This window comes from Fukomys damarensis, unplaced genomic scaffold (assembly GCF_012274545.1).
Source record: "Fukomys damarensis isolate Sample0158 unplaced genomic scaffold, DMR_v1.0_HiC HiC_scaffold_24, whole genome shotgun sequence".
In the NCBI taxonomy this organism is placed as follows: Eukaryota; Metazoa; Chordata; class Mammalia; order Rodentia; family Bathyergidae; genus Fukomys; species Fukomys damarensis.
In genome coordinates, this window is record NW_022900936.1 from 58191890 (window position 1) to 58207455 (window position 15566).

Genomic DNA, 15566 nt, shown 5'->3' on the forward strand with positions numbered 1-15566 from the left:
CCCCCCCCCCCGCTGCTTTTTTTAAAAATAGGGTTTTACTGTGTTGCCTAGGCTGGTCTTCAACTCCTGAATTTAAGCAACCCCCACCCCCACATCCAGGCTGTGACTGCTAGCCTGTCCATGACTGGCTGGACCAAACCGTTTCTAAATTCCTAAAGTTGTCTGTAACTGAGACCTGAAGCAGACCTGAATAGTCCTTTGAACAAATTAGAACTTCCTTTTGTCCTTTTCCAGTTTTACCTCCTCAGTGTGCGTTTCATTTAACCTGAACTAGAACATATGTGTGTGTGTGAGGTAAAACCCCAGCCCTATGATGGCATATTTTGATTGCCTATTTTTCCTCAACCTTTTCTCACCTACTTGGTGTTTTTCACAGCATGTTCTCTGGACCCCTAAGGGCACTTTGAGATGAGTGGTGTACCATCCCTGTTTCATCTATGGAAGCTTCATTGAGCTTTCTTCTGTCCATTGACTTCTGGGTAAGGTTTGTGTGAACCCAGATCTCAGTTACTGAAAATGACTAATAGCATTCAGTCCTTCTTTTCTTCTCTCAGATCCTTCAGAAAAGCACGATCATTGGGGTAATTGAAGGTGGAGATGTGACGGAGGAGCGGCTCAGGTCGGCACGAGAGACAGCCAAGCGGCCTGTTGGCGGCTTCCTTCTGGATGGCTTTCAAGGGAATCCAACAACCCTGGAGACCAGACTGCAGTTGCTGTCATTAGTCACTGCAGAGCTGCCCGAGGACAAACCGAGGCTAGTGTCGGGTTAGGGTGCAGGCTGACCTTGAGGGATGCAGGCCAGGCATATTGGGGCCTCGGGCAGGGTGCTGTCTTGTGTGGATATGCCTTCTAACGTCCTGATGTGTCCTTTCTGTCCCTTCTCAGCAGACTGTGAGGGAAATTTCCATCAAGGCTGATGCAGAATGCAGAGCAGAGGATAATTGCCATGTGTATTTATTTGTTCTTCATAAGTGAGGACAAATGTTGTGCTATTTCCTCTCAGTGTACCAAGTATAAATATGTTTTTTATTCATTATATAACATGGTACCTAGGAGCAAGTACAGTCATGTGTTGCTGTCGTTTAAATCAAGGAAAGATGAGGACAGGGCTGGGGTGCCTAGTGGAATGAAGGTGTATTCTACAAATAAGAACCTTAAAGAAGTTCTTAGATTTGAGACAGGTAGTAAAATTGATGGGACTGATAGGTTGGTTCTTAGGTTTCCCTAAATTGCAGGATTCATTATGTATTGGTGAGAAGAGATGATCTGAAGATTCAAGGTGTAAATTCTGAGTTTCTAAATGCAATTGAGTCGTACTAAGCTAAAGCCCCCCCCCATGAATCTGAAGGTCATTATGTTAAGTTTAAGAAGTCAGGCATGAAAAGACAAATATTTCATGATCTTACTCATATATGGAGTGGGTTTTTTTGTTTGTTTGTTTGTTTTTTCCCCTCTGTACTGGGGATGAGACTCAGAACCTTGCTATTGCTGGGCAGGCATGGTGCCTCTCAGCTACATCCCAGACCCTATATATGAAGTCTTAAAAAGTTGATCTCGCCAAAGTAGAGAGTAGAATGGTGGTTGCCATAGCCTGGGGCAATTGGGGAGAAAGTGGGGGTTAGAAGATCATTACAGTTTGGAGAAATATGTTCAACAGATCTGTTGTATAGCCTGGGGACTATAGTTGATGATATGTTGTATTCTTAAAAAATGCAGAGAATGGATGTTAAGTGTTCTCATTTTTTAAAAAAGATATTTATATGAAATAATACTTGTATTAATTAGCTAAATGTAGCCATTTTCAGGGTATATAAACTTCTAAACATGTTATTAATGACAAATTCATACAATTTGATTTTTTTAACTTAAAAAAACAGTGTAGTCTTTCCTCCCACTTGATGTAATATTTATAGTTTCCCTGTAAATATATTTGATGATGGAGTACTGCTTTAGACTCCTTACAGCCTATTGAATAGTACATATGTAATTTTATCACTTTCGTTAAAAAGCTAGGTGTGACATACACTGCAGAGCTTGAGTGGTCGATAAAGCTCAGTGAACTCTTACACATGAATACACTTATGTGAAGACCCGGAACAGGGTGTTCTTCTCATCCTGACATCCTTTGTCCCCTCAATTTTAGCATGGTTCTTTTGTGTTCATTATTCCCTCTTCTATGCCTGTGTCATTCTGGTACAGATAACAACTCAGCACTAGGATTTCTAGTCATTTTCTGGACTTTTTTTTATGTTAAGTGCTCACAGATGTCTGTTACTGAATGTGAAAGCCGGGATTGTTTTTTCTGTGAATGTGTAGGAATGCCAGCTTCAGTTGGAGAGAAGTTCTAAAACATTACATGACTTGAAGGAAATTATAGTCAGGAAAACTGGCATAGATTTAAGCGTTCTGCTTGTTTAATATAACTTAAGTCTTTTTTTTAAATTTCTTTTAGAAATCAGAGAGCATGTAGGCTTTTCTCTTTTAGTTCATGAAAAAGGACGATGGGTAGAAAAGCAAACATAAAAAATAGTTCTGGGCAGCCAGACTTGATCCCTGCATCTTGTTTGTGGCAAATTCTGGTTGAGAATTATTAAAAATCCCAGAATGCCTTACCCATTACCTTTGAAAACATTTTATCCCATAGTGCAGACTTTTTATTAACACAGAAGAGGGGGGAAAAAAAACAGCTATATTCTTAGATCCTGTGGCCAGAGTTAAAATTCTAAGAGCAAGGTGTGCTTATAAATGAACCTATGAAGCATATAATAGACAGAATGTCTTTATGAAAACCAATTATGAAAAATAATTATGGGTGAAATACAGTTAAAATGAAGAAAGTATTTGAGGGAGAAATAAAGTACACAATTAAAAAATCTATAATATACAGATAGACTATAAAGTTCAATCTAAGACTAGGGAGGTTGTTCAGAAAGAATGAGAGTGGAAAGGAAACTTAGAATTACTGAGCTTTCTGAAGTTAGAAACTATTTTATATTCTTTTTAAAGTATCTCATTAATCCTCACAGTGATTCTGTGGAAGTGTTATTGCTCTTGTACTTAAAATGAAAAAGCTAAAGCTCAGATATATTAAGAAATTTGCCCCAAACACAGCAATTAAATGGTAGAGCTGGGATTCAAGCCCTGGTCTCTCTTCACACCTTAAATTCCTTCTGCCACACATTGCTGTCCACTTCTTGCCACTCTAACCGTGATTGCTGGTGTTCATTATCATTGCTCTTCATTCCCTGACCCTTGGAAAGACTCTGATTTCATTCGTGGGATTGTCCTCGTGTCACGGTCTTTATTGTTACCCTTACAGGCTCATTTGTGGTGTTAGCCGGCCAGATGAAGTGCTCGAGTGTATTGAAAGAGGAGTGGACCTATTTGAGAGTTTTTTTCCTTATCTAGTGACAGAGCGGGGATGTGCCCTGACATTCAGCTTTGATTACCAGCCCAATCCTGAGGAGACATGTAGGTCTTTTGAAGTTAATCTCTGTCTAATCCTTAAGTTTCTTCTATTTCCTATTAATTTTGGCCTGAGTCACAAGACAAAAATGTGTGCACATAAAGCCAGGCTTTTATAAAACTTTATCTTTTTTTTTAATCTGTATACCCTGGCATGTTGGCACCTAAAACTAGGCACTTAATACTATAAATGCAGCTCATCAATATTAAGATGTGATTTTGCAGTGAGCAGAAACAAGACCTTTTCTGTTAGCTACCTGAAAGAACAGTGAATTATGATGAATCTAACAAAAGATAGCCTTTGAACTGCTTTATAAAGGTTAATTTGTTTTTCCACAGAACACTTTTTGTTTGCTTTTTGCAAATCCCATGCAATTAAAATTATGGGAGACTCACTATCATCTGACCCTCATGTTGCTTTTGCTTGTTGGGGTTCTTTGACACACCAAGAGGTGAAAACTTTTTCTCTGCTAATATTGCTTTGAAACGCTCCCATTTTCTTTTGTCATTTAGCTGTTTAGAAGTCAAGGCAAAAGGAGTGTTTCAGAGTCTAACACTTAGCTGGCAGTAGTAAAGGACCCGGGGCACAGGCTGTGGGCAGCGGTTGGAGCCGGTGTAGAAAGTGTGGCCACCTCAGCCTGCCCTCTGCCTCTCACCAAGGCTCTTTCCCTTTCTTGCTCCTGCGTTCCTTTGAGCTCTTCCTCAACCACTTCCAACCTTAAAACTGAATAGGGCCCTGGACTTCTTTAAAGGTTTGTTTTATTCCCCACAGGTGACAAAAATTTCATTCAGAAGGTGTCACCCTTTTTTAAGGCAACTTAATGCATTATTCTAAATCAGATTACTTCTGGAAATAAAAGAAGTCAGGTTGATTGAGTTCTTATACATAGGAGGTCAATTTTACTGTCCTTTTAGTCAGACCAGAGCATAATGTATGTGGATTGGCATACTATTAACACTTTATACATTTTCATGACTTCATTTACAAACTAAATTATTTCCACCAGGACGAGGACACCTGTTAGTCATTCAGTACTATGAATATGCAAAGCTGTAAGAAGAACCTGATACTGAGTTCTCTGGAATGAACGAGTTCCTTTTTGGCTAAAGCAAACTTAACTTACTTCGTGATTGTGAAAACTGAAAAAGTTTTTTCAAAAAAAGCTTTTTCAGTTTTTATCAAAGAATTATTAATCAAATTTGTATGATATGTATGTATTATAAATAAGTCCCCCAATTAAATAGTTAAAATTCTAAAGAAATAAATTGCCAGCAGTTTCACTAAATGACAAGAGTTTTCCAAAGTGTCAGGCCTTTTTTTAGTTTTCTACATCAACGTGCAAACTCACAGGAGCAAGTTTTGTGCTCAGTGTTCAGGCTTTCTTTGACTTGGATAAAATTCCCTTCTTGGGTAATTTACCTGCCTCTTCTCATTGGACCATTTTTGAGATTGTTACCTTTCATTCCCAGGATACCTCTTATCTATCTTCCCTTGTTCAAGGCAACTGGCTTTTTGTAGAGCTGGTGTTTCTTTTGCAGTTCTTCCTTCAAGCAAAGAGTTCGAGGGAACAACTGAAGTTCTCAATTAATTCTGGATAATCTGGGTTCCCAGGAAGCCGAGAGTCTCTATACAGAAAACATAAATTAAAGCCATACTCTGCTTCAGTCTACTTGTTGAGTGTAGGGTGTTATAAAGTCCAGTTTATTTGTATGTACATTGTGATAAGACATAGGGACAACACCAACACACAAAGATACAGACATACATACGATTTTAAAAATCACTCCTTGATACTGAGATTATATGTTAAGATACTTGTAACCATAATTTGTTTAGACATTGATGATTATCTTAAATCATTTTGATGTTGGAAATAATAAATCTGTGTCTATCTGGAAGCGTATTACTATTTTTATTTTCTTGTGATTTTCTTAGGATAAACTTTCAAGAGCAGAATTGTAGAGTCAAAGGGCATGAAATAATAACTAAAATTCTTCCAATGGCTACTCCTTATCTCATCTTCATTCAAGATTTTTTATTTGTTTCTCCAGTATTACAACAAAATGGGATACAAGAAGAAATAAAATATGAAGATCAAGTAAAGAAAATTAAAACAACTGGTTGCAGCCAAAAAATGACATCATTTGAAATTAATCTGAAGGAAAAAAAGTAAGACTTTTTAAAGCTTGGATTTTGATTTCTAACTTTTTAAATTTTAGACTGTTTTAAAAGTTTGTGTTCTCTTTTCAGTTTATGACTTCATAAAATATTTATAGTTGGATATCACTTAGGCCTTCTCAAATTTTGTTCCAGAAAAGCTTTTGTTCTGCAGATGAGTTTGTGTACCTTGTCAGAAAATTGAGGCTAGATAACCATTGCTTTAGAGAAGCTGTCGGAAAGATGAGACCAGATCCATCGTCTAGTGCCTTTTACTCCTCTTGATTACTTTAAGGACAGGGTGAAATAAGAATTGCCATAATAATTTGTAAATTTTAAGGAATTTATATCATCTTTGTTATATACCGTTTATAAATCTTAACTAAAGTATTTGCCATAATAAAGAATGAACTAAGGTATTTTGTAATTTTGCATTTGGCCAGAAGTGGTAATCACTACTAACAGTGAGTAGTTTTTCTGTGAATTTATTGTGCTTGCTTTAGTTCTAGGTTGTTTATTGGTTTCTCTGAAGGGACATTCTAGGGATTCTAATATTTTTTTTTTAACAATAATATAGACTTTAGAATTTATGAAAGAAAGAAAATCCAAGTTCTTATTTATATTCTTTTGGGACATCTTGATTGTCTGGAAAGGTAAAATCTACTTCATTTAACTTCTTGAAAAATAACCAACAAGATTCGCTTCTGTTTTTAAAATGTCAGCATAATATAAATGGTTACTGCTAAAATTCCCTTTACATTGTAGATTTTATTGGAAATTGTATTGTGCTTATTACCAGTGCTCAGCTTGAAGTTTTGGGGACTTGGAGATAAATTCTGGCATTGCTCTTGCCTGGGTGGTGTTGGTCAAGTCATTTAATTTCTCTTTAATACCTGGGAAAAGGTGACACCTATGTTAAGTACTTATGATGTTCCCCGCTGCATTCAAGCCCTCTTGCTGTACTTACTCATTTAATTCCTGCCACAGCTCTGTGAGGTAGGCTCTTAATACCCTTGGCTCATGGTTAACAAAGGTGCAGGTAGATAGATGATAAATGACCTGCCCAAGGGAGTTATGGAGCCAGCACTCAAACCCTGGCAGGCAAGCCCCAGAGCCTTCCTCTAAAATCTAAACCCCCATGGTCTTCATCTGTAAAATGATAATAAAAACAGCCAATTCCAAGAGTAGGTGCAGAGGTGAAACAAGATTGTATATGTGAAGGTGCTTTGTAGCAGATGGATGAGAAGCGTCAGAACAGCATTTCTGAACATTATTTGCCTTTATAGTATGACAAGTAATGCTCAATATGAGTGAGTGACAGTGCAAATTTCTTTACTCCCCGCCTTAGAGGTTACATGTCAGAGGAGGACTCCAAAGTCTTTCCGATTTCATTGTGTTCTTTATTGACTTTTAGCCACATTGCCATCTTAAGCAGGTACCAACACTGGAAATTTACCAGTGACGTTATTAAGCATTGGTAACCTCACCAGAAGCCTAGTGTGTGGATTTCTTATGTTCGTCACTTTCTGAAATGTCACTGTGACCTCCTTCCTCAGGTACCGGGAGGACTTTAGCCCCTTGGTGAAAGAGTGTTCCTGTTACTGCTGTAAGAATCACACTCGTGCATACATCCACCATCTGCTGGTGACCAATGAGCTGCTGGCCAGGGTACCTACTGCTGTAAGAATCACACTCGTGCATACATCCACCATCTGCTGGTGACCAATGAGCTGCTGGCCAGGGTACTGCTTATGATGCACAACTTTGAACACTACTTTGGATTTTTTCACTCCATCCGGGAAGCACTAAAATGTGACAGACTGGCACAGTTGAAAGAGCTCATTCATAGGCAAGCATCTGGAGAACTGGCAAATACAAATCTGACTCTGCATTGAGCTTGTACCATGGTTATAACACGGGAAGAAGTGAAGAAGAAATGATCTTAGCTTTATTTTTTTGTTTTGTTCTCTGGGTTTTTGTTGTTGTTGTTTTATTTTGTTTTGTTTTTAGATAGAGTCTCTGTGTAGTTCAGGCTGGTCTTGAACTATGTAGTGCAAGCTGGCTTTGAATTCACAGTAATCCTCCTGCCTCAGCCTCTTAAGTACTGGGATTACAGGCACGTGCCACCATGCCTGGAATGATTTTAGCTTTAAGCATTTATATTTAAGGGTAAAATTCTGCTAAATTACAGAATATCTGAAAAATATGAGTAAAATAAAGAATGATTCTTTCAAACTGCCCACATGATAGTGAAGAGATGTCTTCTAAAGACTTAAATGGCCTTTCAAATTTGGTGATATACCTGTAATTCCAATATTTAGGAGACAGAGACAGGATTGTAAGTTGAAGGCCTGCCTGGGCACTTTAGTGAGAGTCTGTCCCAAAGTAAAAAGGAGGACTGAGGATTTAGCTCAGTGGCCCCGCACCTACCTGACTATTGCAAGGTCCTGAGTTCAATTTCTGGTAAAGCCCACTCCTCCCACCGCCAAAAGTAAAAAGGGCTGGTGATGTAGCTCAGTGGTAGAGTCCTTGCCTAGAATGTACAAGTCTTTGGGTTCAATCTTTAGTATCACATAAAAAAATAGAAGAAAAGGCTTAAGTGGCAGAAAAGGCTTAAGTGGCATAGATTGATAAGAAAGGGTTGAACCATGATCTTTAAAATGTCTAGGCTAATTCTAATTACAGTAGACCCTTGACTTACAAACTCAGTTTATTCGTAACTCATGTTGGTCAGTTGAAGGCTCAGGCTCCTCTACATAGTTCAAAGTCTCCCTCCTATGTACAGGCAGATCTCAGTATCCTGAGAAAGGTATTGGCCTGGTATTTTTTAGTTAATCCCACACAGCCAAGGATGTTGTAATGTTCCTTCCAGAAGTCTTTAAGGGTTGGATCTATATCTGAGACCATCTGGAAGCACAAGTGGCTAGCATTTGGGTCATAACTCAAGACTTTGTAAGATAAAACTAAAATTCTGAGCATAACCCAAGTTGTTCATATGTCAGGCTGGCCGTAACTCGAGGGTCCACTGTAGTTGATAGAAATTCACCTGAAGACTAGATGGGAGGAGACATTCTTAAAAGGGAAGATGAGATTGTAGGGACCACTGAAAAATAAACTGGGACCTGTGGGGTGATGACTTCCTAAGTAGCGTAACCTCTGTGGACACAAGCTGTTAACTGGAGGAAGAATCTGGCTTATTTGATGGTTTTCTTTATTTTGACTGTCATACTCTCACAGCCCTCTCTTGGCCGCTTTTGTCTTCCAAGTGCCCTGGTAGTGTAGTCACTCAAAAAGGGCTCGTGTGATTTCATCACACTTGTGTCTTCCTTTGTGGGCCTCACACAGCACTCCTTTGAACACGAGGCTCAGGTCATGCTTTCCTTTGGCCACTTGGTCTGCTTGTGACTTGTGTTCCTAAGGCCAGCGTACTTATCAGTTAGGAGCCCAGTGGTTGCACAGCTACTGTTACCTAGTTGCACAAATCCACTGTGGTCTGCCCTCCGGGGTCATAAATAATCTTAGATTGTAATAACTGTAGCCCTATGTCTTGCGGAGATTCATTCTCCACATGTGTTCACTTGGATGAGCCCTCAAGCTGGGCAATTAGATGATCATTTTCTGTGCTCAGTTGTGACTCGTGGATGCAGTGCTTAACCTCTCCATTCCTTCCTTATGATTAAGTCAGGGCAGGCAGAGCAATAGGACTAAATAAACTTCCAAGATTCTGCTGACTTTAAAATTTGAGGAACAAAAAGCTTTAGATTAGAGTCTTAGCCACAGTCATCATCCTTGTTTATTAATCATCATTGGCCTTATTAAAAAGCTCACCAGTACCAGGAGGCAAGTAACATAATAAATATATTTGAGAACTTAAAAAGAACTCCAGCCTGTGAGTTTTGAAGTGGTTAAAAAAATCCTGAGGCTAGAGTCATCCTTGATCATATGATTTTGCTCAGGTGTTATCAAAAGTGACATTTTTGTTGATAGTATGACAAACAGGGAATTTTTATTTTCTTTGTACGTATTTTGTATTTGTCAACTTAAGTAAGGAATATACATAAACAGGCACACATAATTTTTATAAAAATAATGAAACCAAAATGATGCCCCTTTTTTGTATGGGTAAAAAATACATTTGTTTTCCACTCACTGTTATATTTTATTGTTTTTCAAAATTTAGTGGGCATTAGTGAACATTTTTTGTAGTTCCTGTATGGCTATTGTATATTTATGTGTTGGGAGCCTATCTATGTTTCTTTCTTTAGTAATATAACTTTGGCATGAATGACAGTGGATACTTATGGAAGCCAGAGTGTCTGTTCTCAAGGATCTGGTTGTCTTAAACTGTATTGTTTTTTTACTTGTTCATGAGTTCATATTCTTGTTCAATGCCAAAACTCATTGTTAAAGAAGTATCAGTATATACTCCAGAATCCATAAAAAATTTATGAGTTTTATTTATGTCCAAGACACTGAAAATTCTGTTCAATGTTTTTCATTTTCCTGATTCTTTTTCTTATTAGCACATTTGAAAGATGTTTCTTTAATGCAATAAATCTATTAAAGGTAATAGCCAAAAAACAGTTTTGATTTTAAAAAATCACTGTGTAATTTCTGTAAATGTTAGTCTATTAAACAAAATACTAAATTTCCATGGTACCAAGAATGTCCTAGAGATTTCTTATTGCAAGAAAACGTTTTAAAATACTTTTTCCATCTGTAGTCATTGTTTTAAGAACTTTTACACTACATGCAGAATCCAAAATGAAGCTGTTACTCAGTGATATACATTATGAAGATTCCCTTGCCTAGCTCCTTGTCATATAAGTATGTCTATAAGACATTCTGGTATATAATAAAAATATTGTCTATAACTTCTGAAGCATTTTAATATTGAAACTTAGTAAATGCTTTCCATACATATCTCATTAGACTCTTAGAGCATGGCTGTGAAGTGTGAATACTGTTATTCCTGTGTTAAGAATGAGTTTCATGGGCCATGGTTCCACCACCTGCCTTGCAAGCACAAGGACCCGAGTTCAATCCTCGGTACCAAAAAAAAAAAAAAAATGAGTTTCAGGAAGGCTGAGTTAGCCTCCCTGAAGGTGTACCAAAAATTTTAGAAAAGCCTTTTCTATCTATGGGCCTATCTATATCTTCTCAGCTCCTAAGTCAAACTCTGGCTCCATCTGAGTAAAACTCAACAGTTAGCTATTACACTAAGTATATTTTTACTTACTTTGACTTTCTTCTGGATTGAAGGGGCAGAGAGAATCAAGGATGGACTAGAAGGTGTTGGAACAGAATCAATACAAAATATATGAATAATTATACAAAGGAATTTTATAAGGTAGGCTTATAGGATCAGAAGTGGAAGAATCAAAAATGTATGTTTGTTTGGGGGAGAGCCAGAGAACCCAGTAGCAGCTGAAGATCAAAGGCACAGTAGACTCGGTGGAGTCACGTGTGAGAGTCTGTACTGGAAGGCTAAAGAAACTGCAGACCAATGTCCAAAGGCGACAGTGAAGTTTGATGATCTTCCCCCCAAAATCCAGGGTACATTTTCTTATTTCCCTTTTTTAATCTGTCTAGAACCAACCTGGTTGGTATCAGCCACATCCACAGTAGGTATTTCTCCTTCAGTTTTGCTGGCCTACATGTTAGTTATCCACAGAAATGCCTAGAGCATTACTAATCTAAGAGGATCTTGTTCAAGTCAAGTTGACGTATCACGATTAACAGTCACAGGGTTACCATTGGGGGGCGGAGCTGGCACTGGCTCACACAGTCCGCAGTTCAAGGTTGGCACCTGTTGATGCTCACCATTGGTTGTCAGGCCATGACCTCTAATCCCCCCTCCATATCCCAGCTGGGGACTAACCATACCCTCAATAGTGTTGAAAGGGTTTGGAGATTTTGAGTAGTACAAAAAAAAACCTCAGAAATCAATAGAAATCTGTGGTTTCTTACATATCTCTGGAGAGGGATATTTAATTATTCTTTGAAATAAAGGGAAAATATCTTTTAAAATCAAATAGTTGAATAATTAAACATTTTAATAAAAATTTCAAACAAAAACCACCAAAGGGTCAAGCCTAGAGTGTGAAGCACCTATCTTATCAAGGATTTTTAATTTTTTTTTTTTTCTTCAGGGGCAGCTAACTGAGAAACCACAAGAGTTAAATGGTTATCCTGTGCCTTTCTGATTAGGAGCAGGCTCCTCTCTGCAGTTTGATTAGTCTTGCTTGTAGTTATGGGCTTACAGCTTATTAAAACTGACAGTACTGTGTAAGGCAGGAAGCCTGGAAGGTCAAACTCATATGCTGAGCCAGCCTTCAGCAAGGCTCTGCCTTTACCTACAGGTTCGTTGTAATTGGAATTCATTAATATATCTTTTAGAGCCGGGGCTTTAGCTCAGTGGTTCTGCTGCCTGCCTCCTGAGTGCAAGCACCTAAGTTTGATCCCTGGTACCCCCCCAATATATATATATATATATATCTTTTAATATCTTTTGTTTCAACCTTCATGTCTTTTCCTTAATGTACACATTCACTCTCTTTTTCCTCATTTGATTCCCAAGTTTATGACCACAAATCCCAAATAACAGTGGGCAAAGAAGAATGAAGGAAGCCCAGGGTGAGCAATGTGATTGGGTCCTCGTATATATATCTGCCATAACGATACTGATTTAGGCCTGTAGTCCTGGTACAATTACTAATGACACTCCTCCCCCTTATTCTCACATGTGCCCTAGTTTGGACAAGTTACATGGTCACCCTAATGTAAGTGGTGGAGATGATCAAGCTGGAGAGCAGGTGCCCCATTGGAACAGTACAGCTGCTACACACGTCTAGCTAATTGCCGCTCTGGGTCCAATGCTGTCAAATAGTCCAGACTTTCCAAGAGAAGCCAAAAATCTGGGCCCTCACAAATTATAAATGCTGAATCAATCTTTTAAAACTATCCTGCTAGCCAGGCAAAATTTAGGGGTGCCCTCTCTGTAGCCTCTGGCTTAAAATCTGGAGGGAAGGCTTTGGCGTCTTTACCAGTTAAAAATTTCTCAGCAACTGGTCAAAATATACGTAAAATGCACCAATAGTTTCTAGTTCCTGCAGCCATTTACAGATTTGCACATTAAGAGATTCCCCATGTTGTCCCGTCACTATTGCATGACCCCCAGATATCTCCCAGAACCATTCTAAGCCAGCCATAAGGGAAGGTATGTATCTTGTTTAACCTATTTTAGGCCTGGAGCAATTGGTCATGTCTAGCAGCTGGTTGTGTCTCTCCTCTTAAGGACTGTCTTACTTTGTTCAGGTTACTTTAGCAAAATAACACAAAAATGAATGGTCTGTAAAGAGCAAATTTATTTCACACAGTTCTGGAAGCTAGAAATTGGACACCAGGATGCCAGCATGGTTGGGTTCTGGTGAGGAGCTTTTCCTGGATTGCAAACTGTCATGTTGTATTACCATAAAAAGGGGCTAGGGGGCTGGGGAGTTAGCTCAGTGGTTCCAACATCTGCCTCAAAGCACAAGGACCTGAGTTCAACCCTTGGTACCAAAAAAGAAAGAAAAGGGGATAGAACATTCTTTGGAGTCTCTTTTATTTATAAGGACACTTATCTCATTCACAAGGACTTCACCCACCTGACCTAAAGTACTTCCCAAAGGTCCCAACTTCTAATGCCATTGTATCAGGATTTCAACATATGTGTTCGCAACAGAGTTTAAACATATATACATCTTGCTGGTTACCATGTTGGCTCTTCTACACCACACCCCTATTTTCTGCTGGGTCTGTGACATTTCCAGGTTTATCATCAATTTCCTAGGACTCACTTTCCAGTGATTCTTTCTGCTGTCACAAAACCAGCCGGTGCAAGGACATAAAGGTTCCTATTGCACCTTCCAGCATTAGTCCTGGCTGGCACAGTGAGATCTCAATTACTGTTCGCCAAGCATACAGAAATTCTCAGAGTACAGAGCTGAGGCATTATCTTGAGGTTAGCAGCCAAATGCTGGTTAGAAGTGACTTGCATAGCAGTATGTGGTAAGACCTAGGCTGTATGTCTTGTCAGTGGTAGTTTTTATCTCATTTTATGTTAGGTAATCTCCCAGTGACCTTGCACATTATTATTTTTTTTTCTCTTACTCCGTTCCACGTCCTATTACCATCTTTTAATGCTGACCTCAAAGCAATTTCCCCTGCTCTGACAAGAGGAACTCAGAGTGAACTTCTCTTTTGTTCTCATTCCTTACAATCCACTCTGAGATCAGACTGAAGTTGCCAAGGAGTTCAAACAGCCCCATGCTCCACCAGTATGAATCAGAGGGATTAGCCCCTCACTGCCTCATTCCCTCTTTCTCTGAACTGTTCTCCCCTGCTGTCTGCTCCTTTGTCTGTGAAACACATTTTCCCTTATTATCACCTTGTTTCCTGCCTGCTTTGGATGGCTTCAGCTTGGCTCTTAATAAAATCAAGATGTTGTTATTAATGGTCTTCTTTTTCTTAACAGCTCCGAGTCAATTCCTTTTATTTAGTCCTTGTTTCCTTCCCTCCCAAACCAAATAATAATCTCTGTTTCAAATAAAAGTTTTATAGCCATTTCATAACCACTGCTTTATGGTTGCTATCAAAAAGGCACAAGCGGGGGAGAAAAACCAAAAGGTGAAGGGTGAGGGATACTCCACTAATTGAGAAACAGACAAGACTCTTCAGGACGTGTCAGTAAACAAATTAAGTAAGTTTAGCCCTCAAGTCTGAACACTGCAAGCTTGGTGGTCTGATCAAGTTTTCTTTAATTTTTATGGATGGATGAAAAGGTGGTTTCTCCTCTGAGGATCTGTTCTCCTTCCAAATATTTAAAATACTGTCTTAGAACTCTCCCAGCATCATTTATGTTGCTCATAAATCCTTTTATAGAATCCAATTACATGATAGATACAAGTTTTTCAAATCATATCCCCCAAAGCTAAAATATTTACCCACATTTTCTAGCATTTTCCATTCCCTTCTCATTTGTTTTTATTTCAGTTTAACAAACTTAAATAACATTTCCATCATATTTCCATTTATTGTTCTCTATAATACCAGCTGAAAAAAAATACGAACAATGCAAATATACTTAGTTTCCACATAGAAATTACACATCAAAAGAGAAGAGAGGAACATCATGTTCAATTTTTTCTTACCCTTTATCTGATTTTTGTTAGTTTCGCCCATTTCATGTTGTTTCATTGAAAGCCCCTTGCAATCAGCTCTACCTTACTTTTCCATTTGAATAGTTAGTTATTACCACAAATCCAGTAAGTCAAAAACCAAATTTACTCTCTTTTCCAATCAAACTACTACTCTACTTCAACTTTCTTGCCTGACTCCGTGGCACCTGTCTTCCTGTCAAGTTCAGCAGGAAAAGTTATGCCCTGGATGAATAATGCAATATATAGAAGGGATGGGTACAAGATATTGCAAGGAGACACCATCAAGACTTGCATCACAGGATGCAGTTAAGGCATAATTCAAGGCAGATTCCACCCATCCTGCCCTCATTCCATCTCCGACTCTACCTTCCTCCTGTAGTTTCACCATTCACTGCTACTAAGCTAAGCATTCGTGAATACCTTCACTGAGATTCTCCATCACTAACGTGTTCCGTGGCTCCCCAGTGCCACCAAGGATAAATTGGCTGCCTGAATTTCTAGACCTGCTGTAATTTGACCTCTTCCAGTTGCCACGGGCTTTCACACTTTTCCTGGTGGTTGTATTCAAATCCTACTCATTTTCCAAAGTCCAGCCCAAGAATCAAATGTCTCATAAAAACTTGCTTTTCTAAAATACTAGACTCAGGAGGGGCTTCTATTTTTTTGTTTTGTTTTGTTTTTTGTTGCTTTTGAAAGGCATCAACAGCCAATCCTCTGGGCATTTGGTTTGCTTGGGGCTT

The 15566-nt window shown here is 38.7% G+C and overlaps 1 protein-coding gene across 2 annotated transcripts in view; it reads left to right on the forward strand.

Moving 5' to 3' along the window:
* Positions 1-7626, forward strand: part of Qtrt2 (queuine tRNA-ribosyltransferase accessory subunit 2) — a 32499-nt gene extending 24873 nt beyond the window's left edge. For both annotated transcript variants that reach the window (XM_033768077.1, XM_033768078.1), the window contains 5 exons: positions 555-754; positions 3320-3471; positions 5518-5635; positions 7180-7267; positions 7342-7626. In XM_033768077.1, coding sequence (XP_033623968.1) covers positions 555-754; positions 3320-3471; positions 5518-5635; positions 7180-7267; positions 7342-7518 — 735 coding nt within the window. In that variant the 3' untranslated portion in view covers positions 7519-7626. The remainder of the gene's footprint in view (positions 1-554; positions 755-3319; positions 3472-5517; positions 5636-7179; positions 7268-7341) is intronic.
* The last annotated feature ends 7940 nt before the right edge of the window (positions 7627-15566 follow it).